Consider the following 25,484-nt stretch of genomic DNA (forward strand, 5'->3'; position numbering starts at 1 on the left):
ATATATATTTTTTTAAATTGTCGCTCTTTTTTTGTTTATAGCGCAAAAAATAAAAACCGCAGAGGTAATCAAATACCACCAAAAGAAAGCTCTATTTGTGGGGGAAAAAAGGACGTCAATTTTGTTTGGGAGCCACGTCACACGACCACACAACGCAGTGCCGGAAGCTGAAATTTCGCCTGGGCACGAAGGGGGTTTATGTGCCCAGTAAGCAAGTGGTTAAAGTAGAACTATAGGCAAAACTTTCTTTCATTTTGGATAGCGAAAGCGAGGTTTATAACCCCTGTCAATTTTTTTCCGCCATCTGTGTCCCATTTTGGAGATTTCCCCTTCACTTCCTGTCCCATATCCAAACAGAAAGTGAGAGCAAATCCCCACAAATGAAGGGAACCCCCAGGACACTAGAACTAGTGTCCCCATGGGAAGATTTCCCCTACTTTTCGGTAAACAACCCAAAAATGAGATTCTCTTTCACACTAAAATTCCTGCATCCATAGACATCCACGATCTAACACTAACCTATATAGCCCTGTAAAGAAGAAATCAGTATACATACCTTTTTTAAAGTCGCTTCGACCCGATCTTCAGCGGCGGAAGCTCTGCAGAGGACACAGCTGGCAACGGCTGTGAAATGAATGGGGAGTGACGTCACCCATAGAGTTACTATGGAGCTTCCGTTGTTGGACATGTCCTCTGCACCCACCTACACAGCGAAGCCACGTCTGACAGCTCAGCATGGAATTGGGTCGGATCGGCTTTAAAAAAAGGTCTATATACCGATTTTTCTCTTTACAGGGCTAGATAGGTTAGTGTTAGATCGTGGATGTCTATAGATGCAGGAATTTTAGTTTTAGGCGGGGGAATCTGCATCCAATTCGCAAAAATGTGAACCCAGCCTGAGGGTGGACTTCTACTTTAACTTCACTTTCAATGATAATGGTAAACAGGACAAATAAAAAGGGTGAATCCCCTTAACAAGGGCATGTTTTGCCTTTAGCTATACTTTAACTATGATGAGCAAAAGAGGTGAAGGTTTGGGTTCTGGTATGGGGAGCTTTGCTGGAGTTCAGAAACACATAGTTGGCGAGTGCATTATGAAAACGACTAGGAGTACTGTGGCACATTGGTCAGGATTCACCAAACTGCAAAGTCCAAAAGCACATGAAAAAAAAGAACACTAGACCTCAATTCAAGAAAGTATTTACATGCATTAATATGACATAAAGCCATGCGCATTCCTTTGATTAATATCAGAGGGGATATCTTGAAATGGGCACACAAATGGAGAGATCGACCTTCTCGATTCTGTTGTGTCTCTGGAGTAGGAAGTTAAGGGAGATCTCCCCCCAAAGGAACCTTGAGGGATCTTCCATTAAATGAAGTTGGTGCTTACCTTGGCAGTTGATGATGTAATTCTGCCCCCCAGCAGTGAATTGAATGGTCCCGGCCGGGTCAGAGAGGTAGACGTTCTCCAGGTCTGATGAGCAAATGGAGGAACTCACTTTCTTTGTGTTCTAGAACAACAGGCCATCATGGGTTTCATTATCGTTTACCACATGACTTTAAATTCAGCATAACATAGAAGTAGCTATTTTTTAAGGTGAGCTAGAACTGACACAAGATAATTCAACTGCAACTAATTAAAAACATTTTTTTTTTTTTATCAAACAACATTGGTTTAAAAATGATACTGCAATATTGTTGGGTGACAAAGAGACAGGTTACGGAGCAACTTCTAAACGTGGACTCCGGTGCCCAACTCTTTCTACTGTAATTCTCGGCTCTGATCCCCACAGCCTCTGGTAACTCAAAATCTTTGCCACAATTCAAAGCATATTAAAAGTCCAGCAGGGATGATGGGAGCCCCTCATAATATGCATAGAAGATGCGGGAACTCAGCACAAAGATCTCCCCAAGATTCTCCAAGAGATAGCGTAGACTTTCAAGCGACGCCACATGCCAGAACCAACCTATATCTATAATATCAGTTTTGGTTGAATTGAACTTTTATATCTAATAATAAAATGTATTTTGAAGACTACACTTACCATTTGGCCATACTTGATCCAGGCGTCAAACTCATCCTTCCAGTACCAAATCCACTCAGTGGTTAGTACGTATTCAGAGGGCTTTGTGACAGATGACAGGGTGGTGAGTCTGCGGACACGTCTGGTTCCCGCTTTCATAGTCTGGAAATGAACCGACTGGTACCTGAATGACAAGGCAGGAAGTGGAAATATATAAATATATATTGTTCATGAAATTTCAAAAGACATTATTGTGTTGCCACAATTACTGCTGCATTGGATATGGACAGCATTAATTGTGTAAAGAACTATGAACTGATTAATGCAGTAGTTGATACAATAAAGGAAAACTATAATGCTTTTGTGTCAATTTTATTTTATTCCTTTTTTTAGTTTACACATTTTTAACATGATTTCAAATATTAATTTGTTTGTAATTTATATAAATTCTTTATTTTACTAATTAAGTACAAAGTGCTCCCATGACATCAAAGGGTTTTTCAACAGAGATGCTTTTTCCTTTCAGACTGTCTCTCTAGAATTGAAACTGTAAGTAGAGAGGGGAGTGAGGAGAATAAAGTCACTGCTTTGATGTATTCAGCTGTGTGTGATATGAACTTCAGCTCTCCAGTGCTGTAAATAACTTCCACAATGGTGAGCTTTTAATGCAACAGTTTGTGTCTCTGTCCCTCATGCAATGTTGGGATTTCCCTGCAGTAGGTTTGTCTCCCTGACCCCACAACGGCACAATTTCCCTGAAGTAGTCTGTGTCTCTGCTCCTCCCACAATGGTGACGTTTCCTTGGAGTTTTTTGTCAGGGATCATACATTTGTCTTCTATATACCAGCAATAACAATAACTGTTTTGCCGATTTATGAGTGACTCTTGTAACTATAGAAAAGCTAATGCAGCACCCTGGACCAATTCATGCCCACAATAACAAACGTCATATCATTCCATTTATATTTCCCAATAACTTAGTCATGCTTTCACTGTATAACAACATAAAGTGGTACACCGTTTAGTTTTGCACTTTTTGTAGTTTTAAAGTAAGCTGATAAATTCTGCAATTTGTTTCTATTTTTACCCCCGGCGTGAAAAACACCTACCCGACAATGTTTGGATCACTATATGCCTTCTCTATGGACTCCATATCTAGCAGGTCCATCCAATCTGTTCCATTAAATTCCTGCCAACGGTATGGTAGGTAGTAGTGCATATTGGAGCACCTATCTGTCAGTCAAAAAAAAACAGTAATTTAAAATAAATGGGCCGCCGTACCTTACCTGGCGGAATTTCGAATCCTCAACGATTTCGTGCCGTAAGTTACGGCGGCGTAGTGTATTTCTGGCAGCGGAATTTAAATCGGCGATCAGAGGGCGGGTTTCATTTAAATGAAACGCGTCCCCACGCCGAATGAACTGCGCATGCGTCGTCAAGAAATTTCCCGCCGTGCTTTGCGCGAAATGACGTCGCAACTTAGACGTGAGTTACGTCCATCCCTATTCACGGACGACTTATGCAAAAAAATAAATAAATTCAAATTTCGACGCTGGAACGACGGCCATACTTAACATGGCAAGTCTATCTATACGCCGCAAAATACCAGCTTTAACTATACGCCGGAAAAAGCCGACTACAGACGACGTTAGAAAATGCGATGGCCGCGCGTTTGTGGATCGTCGTAAATCACTAATTTGCATACCCGACGTGGAAAACGACGCAAACTCCACCCAGCGGGCGCCGAAGTATTGCATCTAAGATCCGAAGGCGTACGAAGCCGTGCGCCTGTTGGATCTTACCCAAATGCCGTCGTATCTTGGTTTGAGGATTCAAACTAAAGATACGACGCGGGAAATTTGAAAGTACGCCGGCGTATCAGTAGATACGCCGGCGTACTTGCTCTGTGAATCTGGCCCAATGTAATCAGAATTACACTTACCTCCAAGCTTGCAGAACTTCCAAATATTCGACAGACAAATTTCTGGAGTTTTGGCAGCCGATGCTAAAATTAAATAGAAATGAAAAAAAAAAATGTGCAGAACTGGTGTTAATTTATAGTAGTTTTAGTTATGACAGGTTTTTTACTCATTTAGAATGAACGTATCTAATGATAACTTTGGGGCTGTGGTCTGACAGTTAGTTGCCCTGTTGACTGCCTGACCTTGTGCTGGTACCCCAGCACCTGAATGTGCATAACAACAGGTAACAGAATCCTCTAGTTACAGTTTTAAACACTTCAGCCCCAGAAGAATTGGCTGGCCAATGACTGGGCCATTTTTTGCGACGTTGCACCCAAAAAAAATTAACATCCTTTTTTTCCCACAAATAGAGCTTTCTTTTGGTGGTATTTGATCACCTCTGCAGTTTTATATTTTTTGCGCTATAAACAAAAGAAGAGTGACAATTTTGAAATAAAAAAAACACAATATTTAGTATTTTTGCTATAATAAATATCCCAATTTAAAAAAAAAAAAAAGATTTTTTCCCTCCGTTTATGTCAATATGTATTCTTCTACATATTTTTGGCAAAAAAAAAACATAATAAGCGTATATTGATTGGTTTGCGCAAAATAGTGTCTGCAAAATAGGGGTAGATTTTTAGCATTTATATTATTGTTATTTTTTTTACTAGTATTGGCGACGATCTGTGTTTTTTATCGGTACTGCGACATTATGGAGGACACATCGGACACTTTTGACACATTTTTGGGACCATTGGCATTTATTTATACAGCGATCAGTGCTATAAAAATGCACTGATATATGTAAAAATTTCACTGGCAGGGAAGGGGTTAAACACTAGAGGGAGATCAAGGGGTTAAGTGTGTCCTAGGGAGAGTGGTTCTAACTGTGGGGGGATGGGCTACCAGTGACATGACAGCGATCACTGCTACCGATCACAGGGAGCAGTAGATCCCTGACATGTCACTAGGCAGAACAGGGAAATGCCTTGTTTACATAGGCATCTCCCCGTTCTGCCTCTCGGTCTCACGATCGTGGACCGCCGGCAAACATCGAGTTCTAGGGACCCGCAAGCACACTCCCGAGGCACGCGAGTGCCCACATGGCAGCAAATTCAAAGGGACATACAGGTACGCATATTTGCCTGCCCCTGCCATTCTGCCGACGTATATTGTCGTGCGGCGGTCGGGTAGTGGTTAAAATTAAATCCAAATCCAGCCAAAACTTATTTTTGAACAAAGCAGAGAAGGTATAGTGCCTCTGTAAGGCCGCATTGTTTTACATGGCCCCATTTGGGTGATTTGCTCATCAGTTTTTTCGACACCTACATGACAATGGATGCACAAATAGGGTCAGTAGTCAGCGGATCGCACCATCTGCTGCGCCTACTACGTAGACTCACTCCCTTTATCCCAAAAGAAGACATAGCAGTCGTGGTGGGAACAATTACTCCAGACTTGACTATGCAAATGCCCTCTATCTCGGACTCCCTAAATACCAAATTACTCATCTGCAAGTCGTTCAAAATACGGCCGCTCGACTTGTGACTGGGAAAAAACCATGGAAATCAATCTCACCTTCACTGAGATCCCTTCATTTGTTGCCAGTAAAAGACGGAATCACTTTCAAGGCACTCTGTCTAACGCATAAGTCTGTTCAAGGAAATGCCCCCCAATATCTATGCGAAAAACTAAAAGCTCACAACCCCAATCGTATTCTGCGATCCACCAACCAAAATCTACTCCAGATACCCAAAGCCAGATACAAGTCCAAAGGAGAACGTAGATTTGCAGTCCAAGGACCTAGACTATGGAACGCTCTACCAACCAGCATCCGACTGGAGGTGAACTACTTGGCCTTCAGAGGAAAAATCAAAACTCTTCTCTTCTGAGGGCAAAAAAAGTTTACTCAGGGAATGAAAACTAAGCGCCCAGAGGCGATTCAGTTTGCATGTGCTGCGCTATATAAGTTTCTCACTCACTCACTCAGTTCCTGTCCTAATATATTTTTATTCACAAATTCAAAAATAAAACTTGCCTGGCGTTGGGTTTAACCTTTATGGCAAAAATCATCAGCATCACAGTCCATGTTTTTCTTTCTCATGCTGCTGGTTTTGAGGAATTGTTCTGTACCCTGTCTGCACTATTCTCTAACTAAATTTGAGCATCTGATACATATGGGATCTCACACCTTTCAACCCCTACCCATTTGAGGTGGGGTATTTTTCCCCTAATTTTATATTGCCAAAATGAGAAATGACCCAACTACTAAGTGGGCTCCTCATATGAAGGACTTGCCACAGTTGGTTGTTGGGCAACAAGTACTGCAATCTCTGCTGTTGCTTAATAAGGTTGGGTTGTAAAGTGTATTCCCAGCTGAAACTTAGTTTTTTGGGGATAGAGTGGGAAAGAGTTAGAACCCCCAGTTAGGTTTTTACTGCTTTCCATATATATTGCAAATACATTTAATGTATTACTGAACGCTGCTGTACCCAACATTTAGTATTAACTCTAATTTAAAAAATAATATTGTATTCAAGTATGTATTCTTAACTGGAAAAAAAGTACATTCTATTGCTCCCCTCCCTCAAATCCGCTTTCTCCCATCTTCTCTTTTTTGTTGCTGTGATCCAACTTCATGTTAGAGGATGACTTTGGTTTTCCGTGGTCCCGCTGAAAGTAAGAGCATAGCTACCTTCTCTCTTGCTTTTGAGATGAACTATGGAATGTGTACTGTGAATAGAGCGATGCACATTACCATGGCTAACGTGCACTGCTCGTTTCAAAACAGACTTGAGAGGGAGAAGAAGTTTGGGAGCTCATAAAGGACTATGTTACAAGGAGTCGGAAAAACACAGAAAGAAATGATTTGCTGAAAAATAGATAACAGGGCCATTAAATAGTAAGGGCCAGATTCACAGTTATCTGCGGCGGCGTAACGTATCCCCTTTACGTTACACCGCCGCAAGTTTTCAGCGCAAGTGCCTGATTCACCAAACACTTGCGTGTAAACTTACGGCGGTGTAACGTAAAGCCGTCCGGCGCAAGCCCGCCTAATTCAAATGGGGCGTTTACCATTTAAATTAGGCGCGTTCCCGCGCCGAACGTTCTGCGCATGTTCCGTTAGGAAATTTCCCGACGTGCTTTGTGCGAAAATTACGGCGCCCCGACGTATTGTTTGAACGGCGACGTGCGTTACGTCATTTCGTATTCCCGAACGTCTTACGCAAAAAAAAAAAATTTAAAATTCGACGCGGGAACGACGGCCATACTTTAACATGGATGTTCTAAAGATAAGCCATGAAAAAGCAGGCCTAAGTTTGCGACGGGAAAAACCGACTAGCGACGACGTAAGAGATTGCGACGAACACGCGTATCTTCGTGGATCGCCGTAATCAGCTAATTTGCATACCCGACGCTGGAAAACGAAGCGAACTACACCCAGCGGCCGTCGGAAAATTACACCTAGGATCCGAAGGCGTACGAAGCCGTATGCCTGTCGGATCTTAGCAAAAAGCCGTTGTATCTTTTTTGTGAATTACAAATAAAGATACGATGCGGCAAATTTGAAAATACGCCGGAGTATCAGTAGATACTCCGGCGCATTTGCTCTGTGAATCTGGCCCTAAATTTGTATGGAGTATTTTTGAAAAATAAGGCTATTGTTTAGTGTCACTTTAGCTTACCCATGGGTGCTCAACCTGTGGCCCTCCAGCAGTCGAGGAACTACAAATTACATGAGGCATTGCAAGGCTGACAGCTACAAGCAAGACTCCCAAAGGCGGAGGCATGATGGGACTGGAGAACCACAAGTTGAGAATCCATGGCTTAGCCTGTCACTTTGATCAATCAGGGCAAGGTAACAGTGTCTGCTGATAGGCCACAAATTAGACTTTTCCTGACAAGCAAAGAGGAGGAAATCTTGGTGAGGTCACCATACATTTTCTCTAAAGGGCCATCTCTAACAAGGGTCAACTTTTACATTATAAAAGGCTAATTGCTTTTCTATATTTACCAACCCATCAGCTTACCTTTACTAGGAGCGGGCAAAGGAATAGTAGTGGCTGATTGAGGTTGAGAAGCTGTAGAGTTGGTGGATTTTGGTGACAGATTAAAAGCTTTATTTTCACCACTAGTTACAGTATATTGGTTGCCACTTGATAGATTCGATTTTGTCATTGGTTCTACACTGGCATACGGTTTGTTGGAATATGTATCAGTTCTGAATGAATCACTAGAGGAACTGAGAGGATGTGAAGGACTTGAAGGTGAAATAAGCTGAACAATACCTGGAGAAGTCATTGGTTTTGGTCGAGCAGTATATGACTCTTCTCTAGTAGGTGGCATTTGTAGTGTTGGTGAAGGAGTTTTGAAAACATTAGCTGGACCAGTCACTGGAGAGCTTGCCATCTTACCAAATTCCCTATTAATTTGTTGGTCAGGAACAGATGAACTTTTTGTTGACAATGTTTCTGTTATATTTGAAGTTGCCAAAGTCTTTAGTGAAGAATTATCAGTACCAATCATTGTTGCTGTCCCCATAGAAGAGGTTCTCAATGTTGTTGAAGGTATTGTTTGAACCTTAGATGCTCCTGCTTCTGGCAGATTCAATGATCTACCAGATACACTAACTTGTTTTGGCTGAGCAGCATATGAAATTTCTCCAGGAAAGTACAATGATGTTTTTGATGTCGATGAGGATGCCAGAGAAATATTGCTTGTTCCAGGCAATAAAGAACCCGCCATCTTACCAAGTTCTGTATTACGTTTTTGGTCAGGAACACAGGAACTTTTTAGAGAAGAGTCCTTTGTTACATTGAAAGCTGTGGAAAGTTTTGGTGGAACATTATCTGTACTTAGTTTTGTTTCAGCCTTAAGTGAAGCCCCCATAGGAGAGGTTACTGGTGTTGTTAAAGATGTTGCTGGAACTTTGGAGGTTTCTGCCACTGCAGGACTTGGTGGTCTACCAAATCCACGAAATGGATTTGGCTGAGGTATTGTGATATGACAAGGTTTTTTTATGTTGTCAATGCTCTTTTCTGAATGTGTGCTATGATCACTATCATTGGAGCTGTCATTAACTTCATCTCCAGAAAGTTGACCATTACTGCACTGAGATGATGGGCGACTGGTAGATCGAAACGGAAAGCGGGCCCCTAAAGAAAGTGGGAAAAACATTTTAAAAGTTAGGAGAGATAGATCTGGTTTTACATCTTCAAAGGAAGAAGGACACACAGTTATTGCTAAAAGTATGTTTACATTGGGTCATGTAATTTGTTTATTATCCTAAATTACCATCATTCTCTATACACTGGCTAACAATTCAAATTGAGCTGACAATAGGTATGTTTGTATTGGATTAGATAAGAGGGAAGGTAAAAAGCACAGATACCATAGTACATTTCCTCCTGAAGGATGGCTCCATCATTGTCTGTGCATCATTCTGGATGTGATAGACTGTGATACCAACTCAGAGATGTCACAATCATGTGAATCCTGGTGTCTTTGCAGTTCATGGATGTGTTCACTAATGTCTGACTGCCCCTGCTGCAACCTCTCAGTTTGTGACTTGCTACAAAGTTGCATCACTGTATTGATGGCATCATCTCAGCCTAATGGCCCGTACACACGATCCAAAACTTTTTTCGCTTACTAGTTGCAAGTAGAGATTGAATAGGTTACTAAAGTCCTGAAAGTTCTCATATGGCAAAAAAAAAAAATCGTAAGTGATGTAATGTGTTGTAGTGTATTTGTATTGTATTTTCGGACGACAACTGTACTGACTAAACGAAAATCGTACGATCTAGTATTGTACGAGGAAAATTTTCGTGCATGTCCGATCGAATAATATTGTCGTGATTGGCTCTCGAAAGCTCTGTACTAACGATCCGATTATCGTACAATCGCATCAAAAGCGGTATTTTTCATCCGATTTTCGGGTCGTGTGTACGGGCCATAAGCAAGGTGACTGGAGTTGAAGGACGTTTTTTTAATGACAAATGTGGAGCTCGCAAAGATTATGCCTGTATATAGTGGCATGTCAGGACTTTATTCCTGCAGACTTGTAAATTTACTGAGAAGTACTCTTAAATTGATAAAAATATTGCCATTCCAATGTTAGGAAGTGTTTAGTGAGATACAAGGAATTCAGGTAATGGGCAGTGTATGCACAAAGACAAAAGAGCCAGATTGCAAAACAGAAGTTCCTCTCATCAGGGTAATATATATATATATATATATATATATATATATATATATATATATATATATATATATATATAATGAGTATGTTATAGAGATAAAAATCATATAGTATGATGGGCACAGAAAATGTTAGGATGTTTCGTCAGTAATTTTGTCTCTGGTTTACTAATGTGCATTGTTCTTGTTTAAAATTGAAAGTTGAAAATTAACAGAAGTTAAAGAGTTAAAAGTAAGGAAAGAATTTCATGCCATCTGGAGACACATACATTGCTTATCCAGATAAGGTTTTGTTATCCTTTTAGAATGTTATAAAAACTAATTTTTAAATTACTCTCCATAAGGCCAAATTTACAGGGTATACCCCTTGCAATGATGCAGATTAGGTGTTCCCACTGTACTGTTAATACTACACCATACTAAGCCATTTTAGACTATTTTTCCCTTCCAACCTTGCGTTTGTTTGGGGAAGGCACTTTTCTGTTTCGGCATGACTGTGCGGCATGTACAAATCCAGTTCCACAGAGACATAGTGTGACCAGTTTGGTGTGGAGGAACTCAAGTGACTTGCACAACGTCCTATCCTCAACCCCACTGAACACCTTTGGGATGAATTGGAACACTGATTATAAGCCAAAACTTCTCATTCAACATCAGTACTTGACCTCACAAATGGGCATAACTTCCCAAAGTCACAATCCAAAATCTTGTGTAAAACCCTCCCAGGATAGTAGGGGCTGGTATAGCCACAAAGGTGGAGAGGGGGGGGGGGGGGGGGGACATATTAATGCCTATAGTTATGGAATGGGATATCCAAGAAACTCAAGAGGCATCTTTATGGTGATGTAATTGCTTGATAAGGGTTTATTTTCACTTAAAGTTTGAAATACTTTATGCTAAGGCAGGCCATATGACATGAAGGGTTGTCTTTGCCTCTTTTTTCAGTTGTAGGCAGCCCTCAATGATGGATTGAGAACCGCTGAAGTGATGACATCAGTGCTGCCCTTTAAAAGTTTGTACGATTAGCACTGTAACACTGATCCCAGTATTCTGGCAGCAGAGTCCTGTTGTCAGAATAGAGACAGAGGCATGATGGGATTTGTAGTTTCACCACAGCTGGAGGGCCGAGGTTGCCTACCTCTGCTATAAGGGATACAGTGTTCAGCTCCATTCACCATAGCCAGCTAATTGGACAGTGAAAGAGCAACAACAGAATGATTAGGTCGTCACTCATTTCACACTTATCTCATCTCCATTGAATGATTCTCCTTCCAGGGCCCAGCACCCTGAAAACATTGGGCCAGATCCACAGTGAGAGTACGCCGGCGTATCTACTGATACGCCGGCGTACTTTCAAATTTCCCGCGTCGTATCTTTAGTTTGAATCCTCAAACCAAGATACGACGGCATCTGGGTTTGATCCGACAGGCATACGGCTTCGTACGCCTTCGGATCGTAGATGCAATACTTCGGCGTCCGCTGGGTGGAGTTTGCGTCGTTTTCCGCGTCGGGTATGCAAATTAGCTATTTCCGACGAACGTACGAGCGGCCGGCGTATTCGATTTAAAGCCAGGTAAGATACGGCGGCGTAGCGTATCTCTGATACGCTGCGCCGATCCATTTCTATGTGGATCTGGCCCATTGTGCCCATTGTGCCTGTTCCCTGTCCCTTTCAGTTACTCATGCAGTTGAACAGCAAAGCAATTACTTATTTAGCATCATGGGATCAGAGGATTTTTTTTTCAAAAGCATAAGGCCCCGTACACACGAGAGGATCCATCCGCTGAAAAATCTCAGCGGATCGGTTTCAGCGGATAGATCCCCTGGTGTGTACAACCCAGCGGATATTTACGAATTCCAGCAGATAAAAATTTGATAGCATGCTAACAAATCTATCCGCTGGAATCGGCTCTAGCGGATCGGTCCGGTGGTCTGTACAGACTCACCGGATCAATCCGTCCGAACCCGTCCCTCGCATGCGTCGTAATGATTCGACGAATGCGTGGATTTCCTTATATGACAGCGTCGCGCACGTCGCCGCGTCATCATCGCGGCGACGGCGCGACACGTCACCGCGGTTGAATTCCGCTCAGATTTGGATCCGATGGTGAGTACATGCCAACGGATCCAAATCCGCCAGAGGATTTATCCGCGGATACGGTCCGGCGGACCTTATCCGCGGATCAATCCTATCGTGTGTACCAGGCCTAAGTGAAAACCTGCACATCAAAGACATGCAAATCTTGACTTTTCCTATAAATGTCAACTTTGGCTCCAAACCCCTCTGCCTCAGGCTTTATAATAAAGGAAATAAAAAGAGGGTCTTGAGGGGCAAAAGTGGGTGGGGCAAATTCTGTCTCTTAGGCCGAGTACTCACGGCAGGACATGTCCGATGAAAACGGTCTGCAGACCGTTTCCATCGGACATGTCTGGCCGGGGACTGCCCGGGGACTTCTGTTCGATGGCTATACACACCATCGAACAGAAGCCCGCGCGTAAACATTACGCGGGGCGTGTCCGCGGTGTCGCCGCGTCGATGACGCGGTGTCGCCGCGACAATGACGCGGCGACGTGGGCGGGCCGCCTTAAAAATGCTTCCACGCATGCGTCGAAGTCATTCGACGCATGCGAGGGATGCGGGCGGCAGGACATGTACGGTAGGTCTGTACAGACGACCGTACATGTCCGGGCGGACAGGTTTCCAGCGGACTGTTTTAAAACAAGTCCGGGAAACAGTTGTCCGCTGGAAACCTGTCCGATCCGTCCCAAAATGGTCCGCTCGGGCCAACACACGGCCAAACATGTCTGCTGAAACTGGTCTGCGGACCAGTTTCAGCAGACATGTTTGGTCGTGAGTACGGGGCCTAACAGGAAAAGGCTAGAAATGAATTCAACTGGCTATATCTCAGGGTTTTTGGAGAGTTCCACAAAAAAATGACTGCTTATGTATTTTCCCAACATAGGCTCAGTTTAAGCGGCCCACGTTTGTGACAGGTTCACTTCAAACATTTATTAACAGGATACTGGTACCGTCAAATTTTCTTTCTCTGCTCCTTCCCTCCAACAAGTCCAGGGAGCCATCTCTTTTTCTATGTGTTGGCCTTCCTCTTCCTCTTCCTCTCCCTCTCCCTCTCCCTCTTGCAGGCCATTGAGCCTTCCTGGCCTCACAATTAGCCTGCTCCCATGGCTGCTGATGTCTCTCGTTGTGCTTCAGGTCACAGAGTATCTGAAAGTTCTGAACAGTCTTCTGGCTCAGCCAGCCACAGGTGAGTATAATTTTCGATTCCAGGAGATTGTGCGATCTTTTACAAAAGCGTGAGTTGCATTCTCCCAGTCTAAAATATCTGCACGTGTGGAGGCGCGTACAATCATCTCCTTTGTCACAACAGAAGTGCATGTATTTTGAACAGTCCTGCAGGGAAAAGGATCACAATGTAACAAGCAGTGCAATTATGTTAAAAAAATATTGGACAGATGTCACTGTTCTATTAACACCAAATACACAGATATAAAAGACACAACTTACTTAGTGTAACTCTGTATTCCTTAATATGTCAATACATTTTTTTTTTATTAAATGTAAGCTGTGTAAGTACCTGACCTGGTACTAGCCTCGTGCAGTTCCTGTCCAGTAGACCTCAGAGTGGGAGAGGAAGAAGCGGCACAAGCAGATATTCAGTTGTACTGCAGTGCTCTTGTGCTAATATGGTACATGCTGATAGGGAGGAAACAGCAGAGTGACAAAAAAAATCAGCTAAGCAGTCTGCTGCTTCTCCTTTCACTGTTCAGTCACAAGTTGGGGCAAAGACAAATAGCTGGATTCTCGGAACTCGGAATCTGCGCCGTCCTAAGTTTAAGTGTATTCTCAAACTGAGATACACTTAAACCTAGCTAAGATACGACAGCCTGCGCCGTCGTATCTTAGCGTGCAATATTTAGGCTGGCCGCTAGGTGGCGCTTCCGTTGAGTTCGGCGTAGAATATGTAAATGACTAGATACGCCTATTCACGAACGTACGTGCGCCCGTCGCAGTAAAGATACGCCGTTTACGTAAGGCGTTTTCAGGCGTAAAGTTATTCCATCAAATAGCTGGACTAGTCAATGTTAAGTATGGCTGTCGTTGCCGCGTCGAAATTTGAAAATGTTACATCATTTGCGTAAGTCGTCCGTGAATAGGGCTGGACGTAATTTACGTTCACGTCGAAACCAATACGTCCTTGCGGCGTACTTTGGCGCAATGCACACTGGGATATGTACACGGACGGCGCATGCGCCGTTCGTAAAAAACGTCAATCACGTCGTGTCACCCCCCATTAACATAAAACACGCCCCCTCATCCTAATTTGAATTAGGCGCGCTTACGCCGGCCCTATTTACGCTACGCCCCCGTCTGACTTAAAGCGGCGTAGCGTAAATACGATACGCTACGCCGCCTTAAAGTTGCGGCGGCGTCTCTGAATCTGGCTATAAGACTGGATAAAAAACAAGTCTATCGTACTGCACCATAGGGCTGTGTGGCAGAGCTGTGTAAATCTCTTGACAGGGTGGACAGAAATATAAATCTCTTGACAGGATGGACAGAAATATAAATCTCTTGACAGGATGGACAGAAATATAAATCTCTTGACAGGTAAAACAGCCCCAATATATGTATTTCATTTCAGTATTTAGCTGTTTTGCTTGGAATTCAGCATTAATAGTGGAAGGCCGAGTACTCACGATCAAACATGTCCGATGAAACCGGTCCGCGGACCGTTTTCATCGGACATGTCTGCCCGGGGACTTCTGTTCGATGGCCGTACACACCATCGAACAGAGGTCCGCGCGTAAACAATACGCGGGGCGTGTCCGCGGTGTCGCCGCGTCGATGACGCGGTGTCGCCGCGACAATGACGCAGCGACGTGGGCGGCCTGCCTTTAAAAGGCTTCCACGCATGCGTCGAAGTCATTCCACGCATGCGAGGGATGGCGGGCGGCAGGACATGTACGGTAGGTCTGTACAGACGACCGTACATGTCCGGGCGGACAGGTTTCCTGTCCGATCCGCCCGAAAAAATGGTCCGCTCGGGCCTACACACGGCCAAACATGTCTGCTGAAACTGGTCCGCAGATTGAGAAGCGGGGGGGGCCCTTTACACAAAAAAGAAGAAATAAAGAAAAAAATATATAAAAAAAAAAGGGTGTAGCCATCTGGGGACCTCTGGGCCCTTTAATAAAAATAAAAAAGATATATAAAAAATATATATATTTTTTTTAAAAAGGGGGTTGCCATCTGGGGACCTCTGGGCCCTTTAATAATATATATAAATGTGTGTGTGTGTATGTATGTATATATATATATATATATATATATATATATATATAAAGAAATTACAAAAAAGGGGGGTTGCCATCCGGGGGCCCTTTAATAAAAATGAAAAAAAGAAACCTCTGGGCCCTTTAATAATAATAATAAAATATATATATATATATATATATATATATATATATATATATATATATAAAAATTAAAATAAACATTTATGAAAAAAAAGGGGGGTTGCCATCTGGGGACCTCAGGGCCCTTTAATAAAAAAAATATATATATATATATATATATATATATATATATATAAACAAAAATAAAAAAATAAACATTTATAAAAAAAAAGGGGGGATTTGCCACACATGGGGCCCTGGGGACCTCTGAGCCCTTTAATAATATATATATATATATATATATATATATATATATATATATATATATATATATATATATAAAGACAAAAAAATATATATATAAAAAAAATATAATTTATTTTATAAAAAAAGGGGGGTTGCCATCCGGGGCCCTATAAAAAATATATAAAAAGACACAAAAATATATATATATATATATATATATAAAAAAAATATATAATTTTTTTTATAAAAAAGGGAGGTTGCCACCCGGGGCCCTGGGGACCTCTGGGCCCTTTAATAATAATAATAATAATATTATATATATATGGGGACCTCCGGACCTCTAAAAAAAAAAAAATTTCCCTTTATTAAAAAATAAAATAAAAATATATAAATAAAATATTTTTTTTATAAAAAATAAATAAAAAAAGGGGGGTTGCCATCTGGGGCCTCCGGGCCCCTGGGGACCTCCGGACCTCTAAAAAAAAAATTGGCCCCTAAAAAAAATAAAACATTTTTTTTTTTTTTTTTTTTTTTTTTTAAGGGGGTTGCCATCCGGGCCCCTGGGGACCTCCGGGCCCCTTACAGGTGTAATGCCTGTACCCCCCTGATGGCGGCCCTGCCGAACAGAAACAGCTAGCTGTTTGATTGGTCACATTTGCGACAAGGCAATGAGGGAGCAACAAGGCCCCTTCCAATTAAAAGCTCTCATTCACTGACTCATACAGTATGTAAATAGAAAAATTTAAAATGTCATGATATAAAAGTAAATTCTGCATAGTTAGTATAACAAATTGCTGCCACATTTCTCCTTTGTAATGAAAGATTACTCAATGGTGGTTAGTTCATAAAGAGCGCACCCCCCCCCCCCTAATTTCCATGTGGGGCGCCAATCAGGACAGGAGGTGGATCTTAAGACCGGATTAGCCGAGAGGAGAAGCTGAGGAAGCTGCGAACGTGGATGAGGTGAGTGTGGACCTGGCAAGAGGGTTTGTTTGCCGCCCCCAATATATACAGTATAGCCTGCCTACAGTACATAAAAAGTGACATTTTGGTTTCCAGGTCGAGCACATTTCACTTCACTTACTGTCCTAAAAACACAACAGGAAGTGAGAGGAAATCTTTTTCCAAACTGCAGGAAATCCCCCTCTTAGACAGCTGTTTCTAGAGCAGCTGTTCCCTCACCTCCAGTTCTGTTGATAAGTCAGAAAATTCTATCACTTGCTGAACCAGTTTTGGTTCTACATATACTTAAAGGCTGAACACCAGGCAGGCAAATAAACACACAAACAAGTATAATACATATATGGGAACTGTTTTAACTACCAAATTTTTTATTGTTCTGCCAGTCTTGTATTCCAGACACCCCTAACAGAAACATAGTCAGGTTTTAAGCTGACCATATATTCTGTTTTTATATCAATACCCCATACCCACTGGTACCTCAGTCCCCCTTGTCAATCTTGTCTTATCTCAATACCCTTGCTCACCCCCTCGTACCTTAGTATTATTGTCACTCTATTCTTGTCTCCACTCCCAAAATAACTCCATCGTACCTTAGTACCCTTGTCATTCTTTTCTTTTTTTTTTCAATTTTTTTTATTTATAACAGAGGAAACGGCCCACATGGACCACAGTACAAACATAATAGTACATCACAGCTCGTAACTGAAACAATCACCTAGGAAAGGTTCTCCTGAGAGCGTAATGGGGCGTGTAAGCCCCAAGCGTGCCCTACAGATTGACCGCGGCCCCTAGGGGCCGATCCTCCCCTTTTCCGTTTACGTCATTCTTTTCTTATCTCAATTACCCAACTCACCCCTCATACAGTAGCACATGGACGAAAAAACTCTGGATAGCCACACTCCAAAATAACTTAAAATAAAGTTGGTCTTTTATTTTCAAATGCACATGCATTCACCGCAAACAACAGGTACAGAAATGGCCGACGCGTTTCACGCTGTACTTCAGCGCTTAGTCATGGCCCTCATACAGTAGTACTCTTGTAACTCTCTTCCTGTTTCAACTCCCCAATTCACCCCCTCGCACCTTAGTACCTTGTCATTGTCTTCTTATCTCAACTCCTCAACCCACTCCTTATACTATAGTATCCTTGTTATTCAGTTATCTCAATACCCCAACTCACCCCCTCATAAATTAGTACTCTTGTAATTCTCTTCTTATCTCAGTTTCCCGATTCACTCCCTTGTCAGGGCCGTTGATAGGGCATTACAACTTGTTTATAGCGTTTACAAAATGTATAGCGTTTACAAAATAGGGCATAGTTTTATGTCATTTTTATTAATAATTGTATTTTATTACTAATGGCGGCAATCAACGTTTTTTTTTCGTGACTGCGTCATAATGCCGGACACATCAGACAATTTTGACAAATTTTTGGGACCATTGTCATTTTCACACCGAAAAGTGCTATAAAAATGCACTGGCCCAGATTCAAGAAGCACTTGCGCCCGCGCAACCATAGGTTGCGCGGCGCAAGTGCTTACTTGCTCCAGTGTAACGGGTGCTCCTGATTCAGGAACCTCGTTACACCGAATGCAGCCTAGGATCTGACAGACATAAGCCTCCTTATGCCTTCACATCCCAGGCTGCATTCTTGCGTTGGCCGCTAGGGGGCGCGGCCATTGTGATCGGCGTATAGTATGCAAATTGCATACTACCACCGATTCACAAAAGTTGCGCGGGCCCTGCGCAAGCAAGGTACGGAGTTTCCGTACGGCGACTTTAGCGCAAGGTTGCTCCTGCTATAGCAGGGGCAACCTATGCTAAAGTATAGCTGCGCTTCCCGCTCGTGAAATTTGAATTTCACGTTGTTTACGTAAGTGATTCGTGAATGGCGCTGGACGCCATTCACGTTCACTTAGAAGCAAATGACGTCCTTGCGACGTCATTTGCCGCAATGCACGTCGGGAAAGTTTCCCGACGGAGCATGCGCTGTTCGCTCGGCGCGGGAGCGTGCCTAATTTAAATGATTCCCGCCCCCGGCGGGATCATTTACATTAGGCAGCCTTACGCCCGGCTGTTTAGCATATCGCCCGCGCAATTTACGGAGCAACTGCTCCGTGAATCGCGGGCATTTCAAAATATTTGCGTGGGCGCAGAGCAAAACTCGTTGCCCTGTGCCCACGCAAATATTGCACGGATCTACCTGAATCTGGGCCACTGATTACTGTGAAAATGACAATGACAGTGAAGGGGTTAACCACTAGAGGGCGCTAAGGGGTTAAGTGTGCCCTAAGGGAGTGATTCTTACTGTAGGGGGGCGTGGCTGTAGGTGTGACGTCACTGATCGTCGTTACCTATAACAGGGAACAGACGATCAGTGACACTGCCACACAGAAGAACGGGGAAGGTGTGTTTACACACACCTCTCCCCGTTCTTCAGCTCCTGTGACCAATTGCAGGACAGCAGCGGAGATCAGGTCCGCATGTCCCGCAGCTTTGGACCGGATCACGAGTGCGCCGCTGGCGGCATGCGTGCGACCCATGGCTGGGCTCTTAAAGGCGACGTACAGTGCCTGTGCCCAGCCCTGCCATTCTGCCAACGTATATCGGCGTTAGGCGGTCATTAAGTGGTTAAAGGAAACTATTTAGAAAATAAAAAACAAAACTTTACAACCCCTTTAAATTACCTTTCCCTGGGCCCCATCATGTCAACAGAGGGGCTGAGGAGGTGGGAACTGAAGAGGGTCTTTTTTCATTTTTGGGGCGTAGGTGGATAAAGTCAGTGCTGCTGTTCCACTACACCCTGGGAGAGGGGGGGTGTAGGCAGGGTTGAGGGGCCCCATCAGGAAGGCTGTACGTGGTCCCATGATTTCTAATGGTAACCCTAGTATTATTACATTTTTGTCATTCTCTTTATTTCTCAATAATTCAACGGCCCCATCATAACAGCACCCTTGTAATTCTCTTCTTATATCAATTCCCCAACTCACGCCCTCGTACCTTAGTACCATTATCATTCTCTTCTTATCTCAGTTCCTCAACTCACCCTTCATCCTATAGTACCCTTGCCATTCTCATCTTATCTCAATACCTCAACTTAGTCCCTTATACCCCAGTACCCTAGTCATTCTCTTCTTATTTCAATACCCCAACTCAACCCCTCTTACATTAGTACCCTTGTAATTCTCTTCTTATCTCAATAGCCTTGCCTCCTGACACCTTCTCACTTCTCACCGTTAGGCATTCTCTTCTTATTTCAATACTCCAACTCATCCCCCATACTTCAGTACTCTTGTCATTCTCTTCTTATCCCAATACTCCTATGCCCATTCACATTTTGCCCCTATAATACCACGACTCACACTTTCCTTACCCCAGACACCTACGGTTCACCAAATTCTTGTCCTAAAACTCCCAAAATCATTTTACTTTGTCACAAATACCTCTAGAGTCATCTTCCTCTTGCCACAAGCACCCACACTTCTACTCTCCATACATCAAACCCCAGCAGCCTTATGCCGCGTACACACGATAATTTTTCAGCTTGAAAAAAACGACGTTTTCAGCCTCTAGAAAAAACAATGTTTTTTCCAACTTCATCATTAAAACGACGTTGCCCACACACGATCATTAAAAAAAATGCTCTAGCAAAGCGCGGTGACGTACAACACGTATGACGGCACTATAAAGGGGAAGTTCCATTCGGATGACGCCACCCTTTGGGCTGCTTTAGCTTATTTTGTGTTAGTAAAAGACGATTCACGCTTTTCTGTCTGTTACAGCGTGATGAATGTGCTTACTCCATTACGAACAGTAGTTTTACCAGAACGAGCGCTCCCGTCTCTTATCTTGCTTCTGAGCATGCGCGGGTTTTTCACGTCGTTTAAGTCCACACACGATCATTTTTTACAACCCGAAAAACAACATAGTTTAAAACGTCGTTAAAAAATGCAGCATGTTCAAATTTTTTTTTTCGTTCTTCAGAACCCGAAAAATTATGTGAAGCCCACACATGATCTTTTAAATTACATTTTTTTAAAACGTTGTTTTTTACATGCGGAAAAATGATCGTGCGTACGCGGCATTAGAGTTAAAATCTTCACTTCTCAATACCACAAAATGACCCTTCTCTATCACTCCGAGCCTCAGTTTCTCACTCCTTTTACTTAACTCTGGTTGAGGGTATACTGGTCCCTTGAGGAGTGGTGGCACAGGTACAGTTTACTAATGATGTAGAGGCCTATTCACTGATCCATTATGACAGAGAATTCATATACATTCCATTTTTAGTGGCATTTTTTTTATTAAACTATATATAAAGTCAAAGCTTTTTTGTCATGTTGGAGAAAAAGTACTTCCTGCTTCAGAGACACAACAGATGGTAAAAAGGCATCATTCTGAAGAGAAATCACCTCTTATATCGATATCAAAGGGCAGGTGTCCCCATTGGAAGATTTCCCCTCACCACCTGTTACTATGACAACTCTGAAATTTTGGACTTCCCATCACTTTCGATCTCAATGACAATGATCATCAGGACAAAGAGAGAGGGTCAATGTTTCCAGTGGGTTCTAACCCTTATGCCGCGTACACACGGAAAAAACTTATTTTTTTTTTTTTTATTGTTTAGCTGGCCTTGCCTACACACGTTCATGAAAAAAAAATGCTCTAGCAAAGCGCGGTGACATACAACACGTACGACGGCACTATAAAGGGGAAGTTCAGTTCAGATGGCGCCACCCTTGGGGCTGCTTTTGCTGATTTCGTGTTAGTAAAACTTTGGTGAGAGACGATTCGCGCTTTTCAGTCTGTGATGAATGTGCTATCTCCATTACTAAAGCTAGTTTTACCAGAACGAGCGCTCCCGTCTCATAACTTGCTTCTGAGTCACGTCGTTAAAGTCCACACACGACCATTTTTTATGACGTTAAAAATGTCAACGTTAAAAACGACGTGAAAAATTAGAGCATGTTCTGAATTTTTAATAGCCATTTTTTTACGTTGTGAAAAATGCTCTGGAGCCCACACACGATCGTTTTTAATGACATAAAAAAAACGTAATTTTTTACATCCCGAAAAACGGTCGTGTGTACGCGGCATTACACACTACATCCACAAAAGGCAAAAAATGTGCAAGTCACCAGCAACCTGCAGATACTGACACATTTGATAACCTCTTTTCTGATCTGTTAAATGTCCTATAAAGATGATGAACCATAAAATTTAGCTAACTATATCAACTTTTGATTTAAAGTATAACTAAAAGCAACATTTTTTTTTTTAGTTTTGGATAGAATGAAGAGGGATTATCATACCTGTCAGGTTTTTATTGCTGTCTGTGCCCCCTGTTAGGGTGTTTCACCCTCTTTAGGGCTCTTTCACATGGGCAGGTGGACCTTAACGAGCGCTCCGTGCTCCTCTATGGAGCCGCGGATGTCAGCGGTGACATGCCCGCTGACATCCGACCCGCTCCGATCCGCCAAAGTGTGACGGAGGAAAAACCTACTTTTCCATCCGTCTGGTGGATCGGATCGGGTGAACACGGACAGGCGGTCCGTGTTCATCCGATCACCCCATAGGGGAGAGTGGAGAAAAGACAGGGCGGTCCCTGCACAGTGCGCGGGGACCGCCCTGTCATCCGCCGGCTCAGCGGGGATCAACGGAGCAATCCCCGCTGAGCAAGCGGAGGTTCACGGGGCGGATCATTACTGATCCGCCCCGTGTGAAAGGGGCCTTATTTGTCCTGTTTACCTGTATCATTGAAAGGGAAAGTAAAAGAAAATCACAAATTTTGGGTTGTCCCCAGAAAAGTAATAGAGGGGAAATCTTCCAATGGGGACACTAGTTCTAGTGACCTGGTGGTCCAAAATGAATTCCATTGATTTGCATTGATTTCCTCTCACTTCCTGTTTGACTATGGGGCAGGAAGTGAAGGGAAATCTCTGAAATCTGACAGGGTTTCTAAACTTCTAAAGTTTTGCCTATAGTTCTACTTTAAAAGCATGCCCTGATCTTTGTACACACATACACAGTCATGTAGTCATTGACTGTTGTCTGAATGTTTTGATCATTTGTGACCTTGTATATCCAGAAAAACAAGATAACTCGTCTCTTCTACTTCATGGGACACATGTGATCATTAATGGCAGTACGATAACCTTGGATTTACCTCTGGCAGCAGTAGGTTGTCATTCTGGAGCAGCAGAACTGTGATTTCATCCTCATTCAGTCCGCTCAGGTCATTGGCTTTTAGCACGGCGCGGTTGTGGTCAGACAGGACGTCGTGGGAGAATCTGCATCGAGGCCTGAAATGGGAAGAAAGCAGTGAATTCAGATTCTGGGTGGAAAGGAGTTTATAGACAATTATGAATTGAAACTTCTGGGTTGCAAAAGTAAAATATACAGTGGCTCAGATTCAAAGAGATTTGCGCATTTTTTGCAGAGGCGCAGGGCAACGATTTTGCCCTGCGCCCCCGCAAATTTGCTCTGCTGCCCTCGATTAACGGAGCAGTAGCTCTGTAAATTGCGAGGGCGCGCCGGCAAAATTGCCCGGCGCTAGAGCACGCAATTTAAATGATCCCGTAGGGGGCGGGAATCATTTAAATTAGGCGCGCTCCAGCGCCGAGCGTCGAGCGCATGCTCCGTCGGGAAACTTTCCCGACGTGCATTGCGGCAAATGACGTCGCAAGGACGTCATTTGCTTCCAAGTGAACGTGAATGGCGTCCAGCGCCATTCACAAATCACTTACGCAAACGACGTGAAATTCAAATATCGCGACACGGGAACGACGGGTATCCTTTAGCATTGGCTGCCCCTACCATTAGAAGTGGCAGCCTTACACTAAACACGCCGTACGTAAACGACGTAACTTGCGTACGCAGGGCTCGCGCAACATTGTGAATCGGTGTTAGTATGCAATTTGCATGCTATACACTGAGCACAATGGGAGCGCCCCCTAGCGGTCATCGCAAGAATGCAGCCTAAAATATGCGTGGCATAAGAGCCTTATGCCACGCAGATTTTAGGCTGCAGTCGGCGTTACGATGTTCCTGAATCAGGAGCATTCATAACGCCGGAGCAAGTAAGCAATTGCGCTGTGTAACCTATGGTTATATATCAGACAGGAGGCTCATATCTTATGCATTATCTTCCTTTAATAATGCGCACAGCAGAAATACAACTTTCAGTGAATTTCAATAATAAAAGAACTTTTTATAAACAAACTACAAGTCCCAGCAGTCCTCTGGGTATGCCGACCAATCACACGGCAGACCAGGTAGTATATAAGGGACTGTCTCTTTAAACACCTCCTCTTTCTTTCTGCTCACAGCATGAAATCAGATGAGTATTTTATTCTCAGATATATTTGTCTTGTGATTTGAGAAAGATTCTTTTCATATTGTTATGGGACTTCGTTTGGGATTTATTCCCATTATAGTTCCCAGTGTATTATTATTTGTATTATTTGTATAATATTCTTTTTTGCAGATTATAACATGTCTTATTTTATAGTCTGATGGTACCAGGTAATGTTACATGATTTGGTACCTGTAGCTGCCGCTTTAGCGACAGCGTTTTTCTGCCTACAGGATTCGGTTTCTCTGAGGTGGATTCGATTGTCAGGCGGCGCCATTTTACAGACCTTGGCGCCTTCCTGTCACTTGCTCAGTCACCGCGCGCTCTCCCTCAGAGCGTCCCGTCTCTGAGGGGGCGTCGCGAAGCATTCCCGCGCTCCTCCAAGCAACACGTCACACGCTGCGGGGGGCGGGCTCGGCGAACCTCGGCGCCGTCCTATCACATCGCAGGAAGCGTAATCTCGCGAGATTACGCTCTCCTGAGCGGGGACACGCCTACCGTTCGCCGCTGCTCCAGTGTGGAGAAGCGGCTGTACGGGTAGGACGTCCCTGAGGGCCTTAAGCATTATCAATTATATTCTATATATATTAATAAGAGATAGGGACCAGATCAAGCGGGCATATATTTATATATACATATACTTTGGGAAACTCCAAGTGTCACGGTATTCAGTGATCAGGAGGTAGAATATCTTCCCACCTGCTTATCCCTTTGGCCCTAAATTTATATTAGCTCTGTTAACAGATTGTACTCTCAGTTAGAATTAACATGGCTGATGAAGAGCATAATGAATCCCCTGTCACCCCTAATGGAGGTGACCATTCTCTTCATAGCCCAATGTTCCTGACTGCTGCCCAGATCCAGGAACTTATTAATCAATCAGTACAAGTAGCCATGGCTTCAGCCCCTATGACACACTGGGCTACCCCGGTCATGCCTGGTCCCCCAGGCTGTGGTGAACCGCCCACAAAAAAGGGCAAGGCGACTCACAAGCGCAAACACGTTCCCACATGCGACTCCCCGGCAGGGGAAGTAAATAATGTGCCCCAGGCAGCACCCAACCCGGTCTGCCGACCCACTACCCTCCCAGACTCTCACCGACCCCTGAGCCTCGGGGAACAGCAAACGCAGGGGCAAAGGTCCGCAAGACGGTCCAAACCTGATTCCTTTGTGGACACGTCTGATTCGTCCGCGGAATCTGAGGCGGCAGACGCCTACGAGTCTGATGGTGATGTTGATGATATTAATTATGAGGGTAGTGGGCATATGGCGCCCACTGACAACGCCACCCCTGTAACCCAGGGCGAA

General features: G+C 43.4%; 1 protein-coding gene across 1 annotated transcript in view; it reads right to left on the reverse strand.

Moving 5' to 3' along the window:
- LOC120930495 overlaps positions 1 to 25,484 on the reverse strand; it is a 97,473-nt gene that overhangs the window by 66,213 nt on the left and 5,776 nt on the right. The window contains exons 2-8 of the mRNA XM_040341673.1: positions 22,989 to 23,124; positions 13,223 to 13,604; positions 8,023 to 9,147; positions 3,970 to 4,032; positions 3,137 to 3,260; positions 2,049 to 2,211; positions 1,394 to 1,514 (exon numbers count right to left, since the gene is read on the reverse strand). Of these exons, the coding sequence (XP_040197607.1) occupies positions 1,394 to 1,514; positions 2,049 to 2,211; positions 3,137 to 3,260; positions 3,970 to 4,032; positions 8,023 to 9,147; positions 13,223 to 13,604; positions 22,989 to 23,124 (2,114 nt within the window). The remainder of the gene's footprint in view (positions 1 to 1,393; positions 1,515 to 2,048; positions 2,212 to 3,136; positions 3,261 to 3,969; positions 4,033 to 8,022; positions 9,148 to 13,222; positions 13,605 to 22,988; positions 23,125 to 25,484) is intronic.

The sequence above is a fragment of the Rana temporaria genome, chromosome 3 (genome assembly GCF_905171775.1).
Source record: "Rana temporaria chromosome 3, aRanTem1.1, whole genome shotgun sequence".
Taxonomy (NCBI): domain Eukaryota; kingdom Metazoa; phylum Chordata; class Amphibia; order Anura; family Ranidae; genus Rana; species Rana temporaria.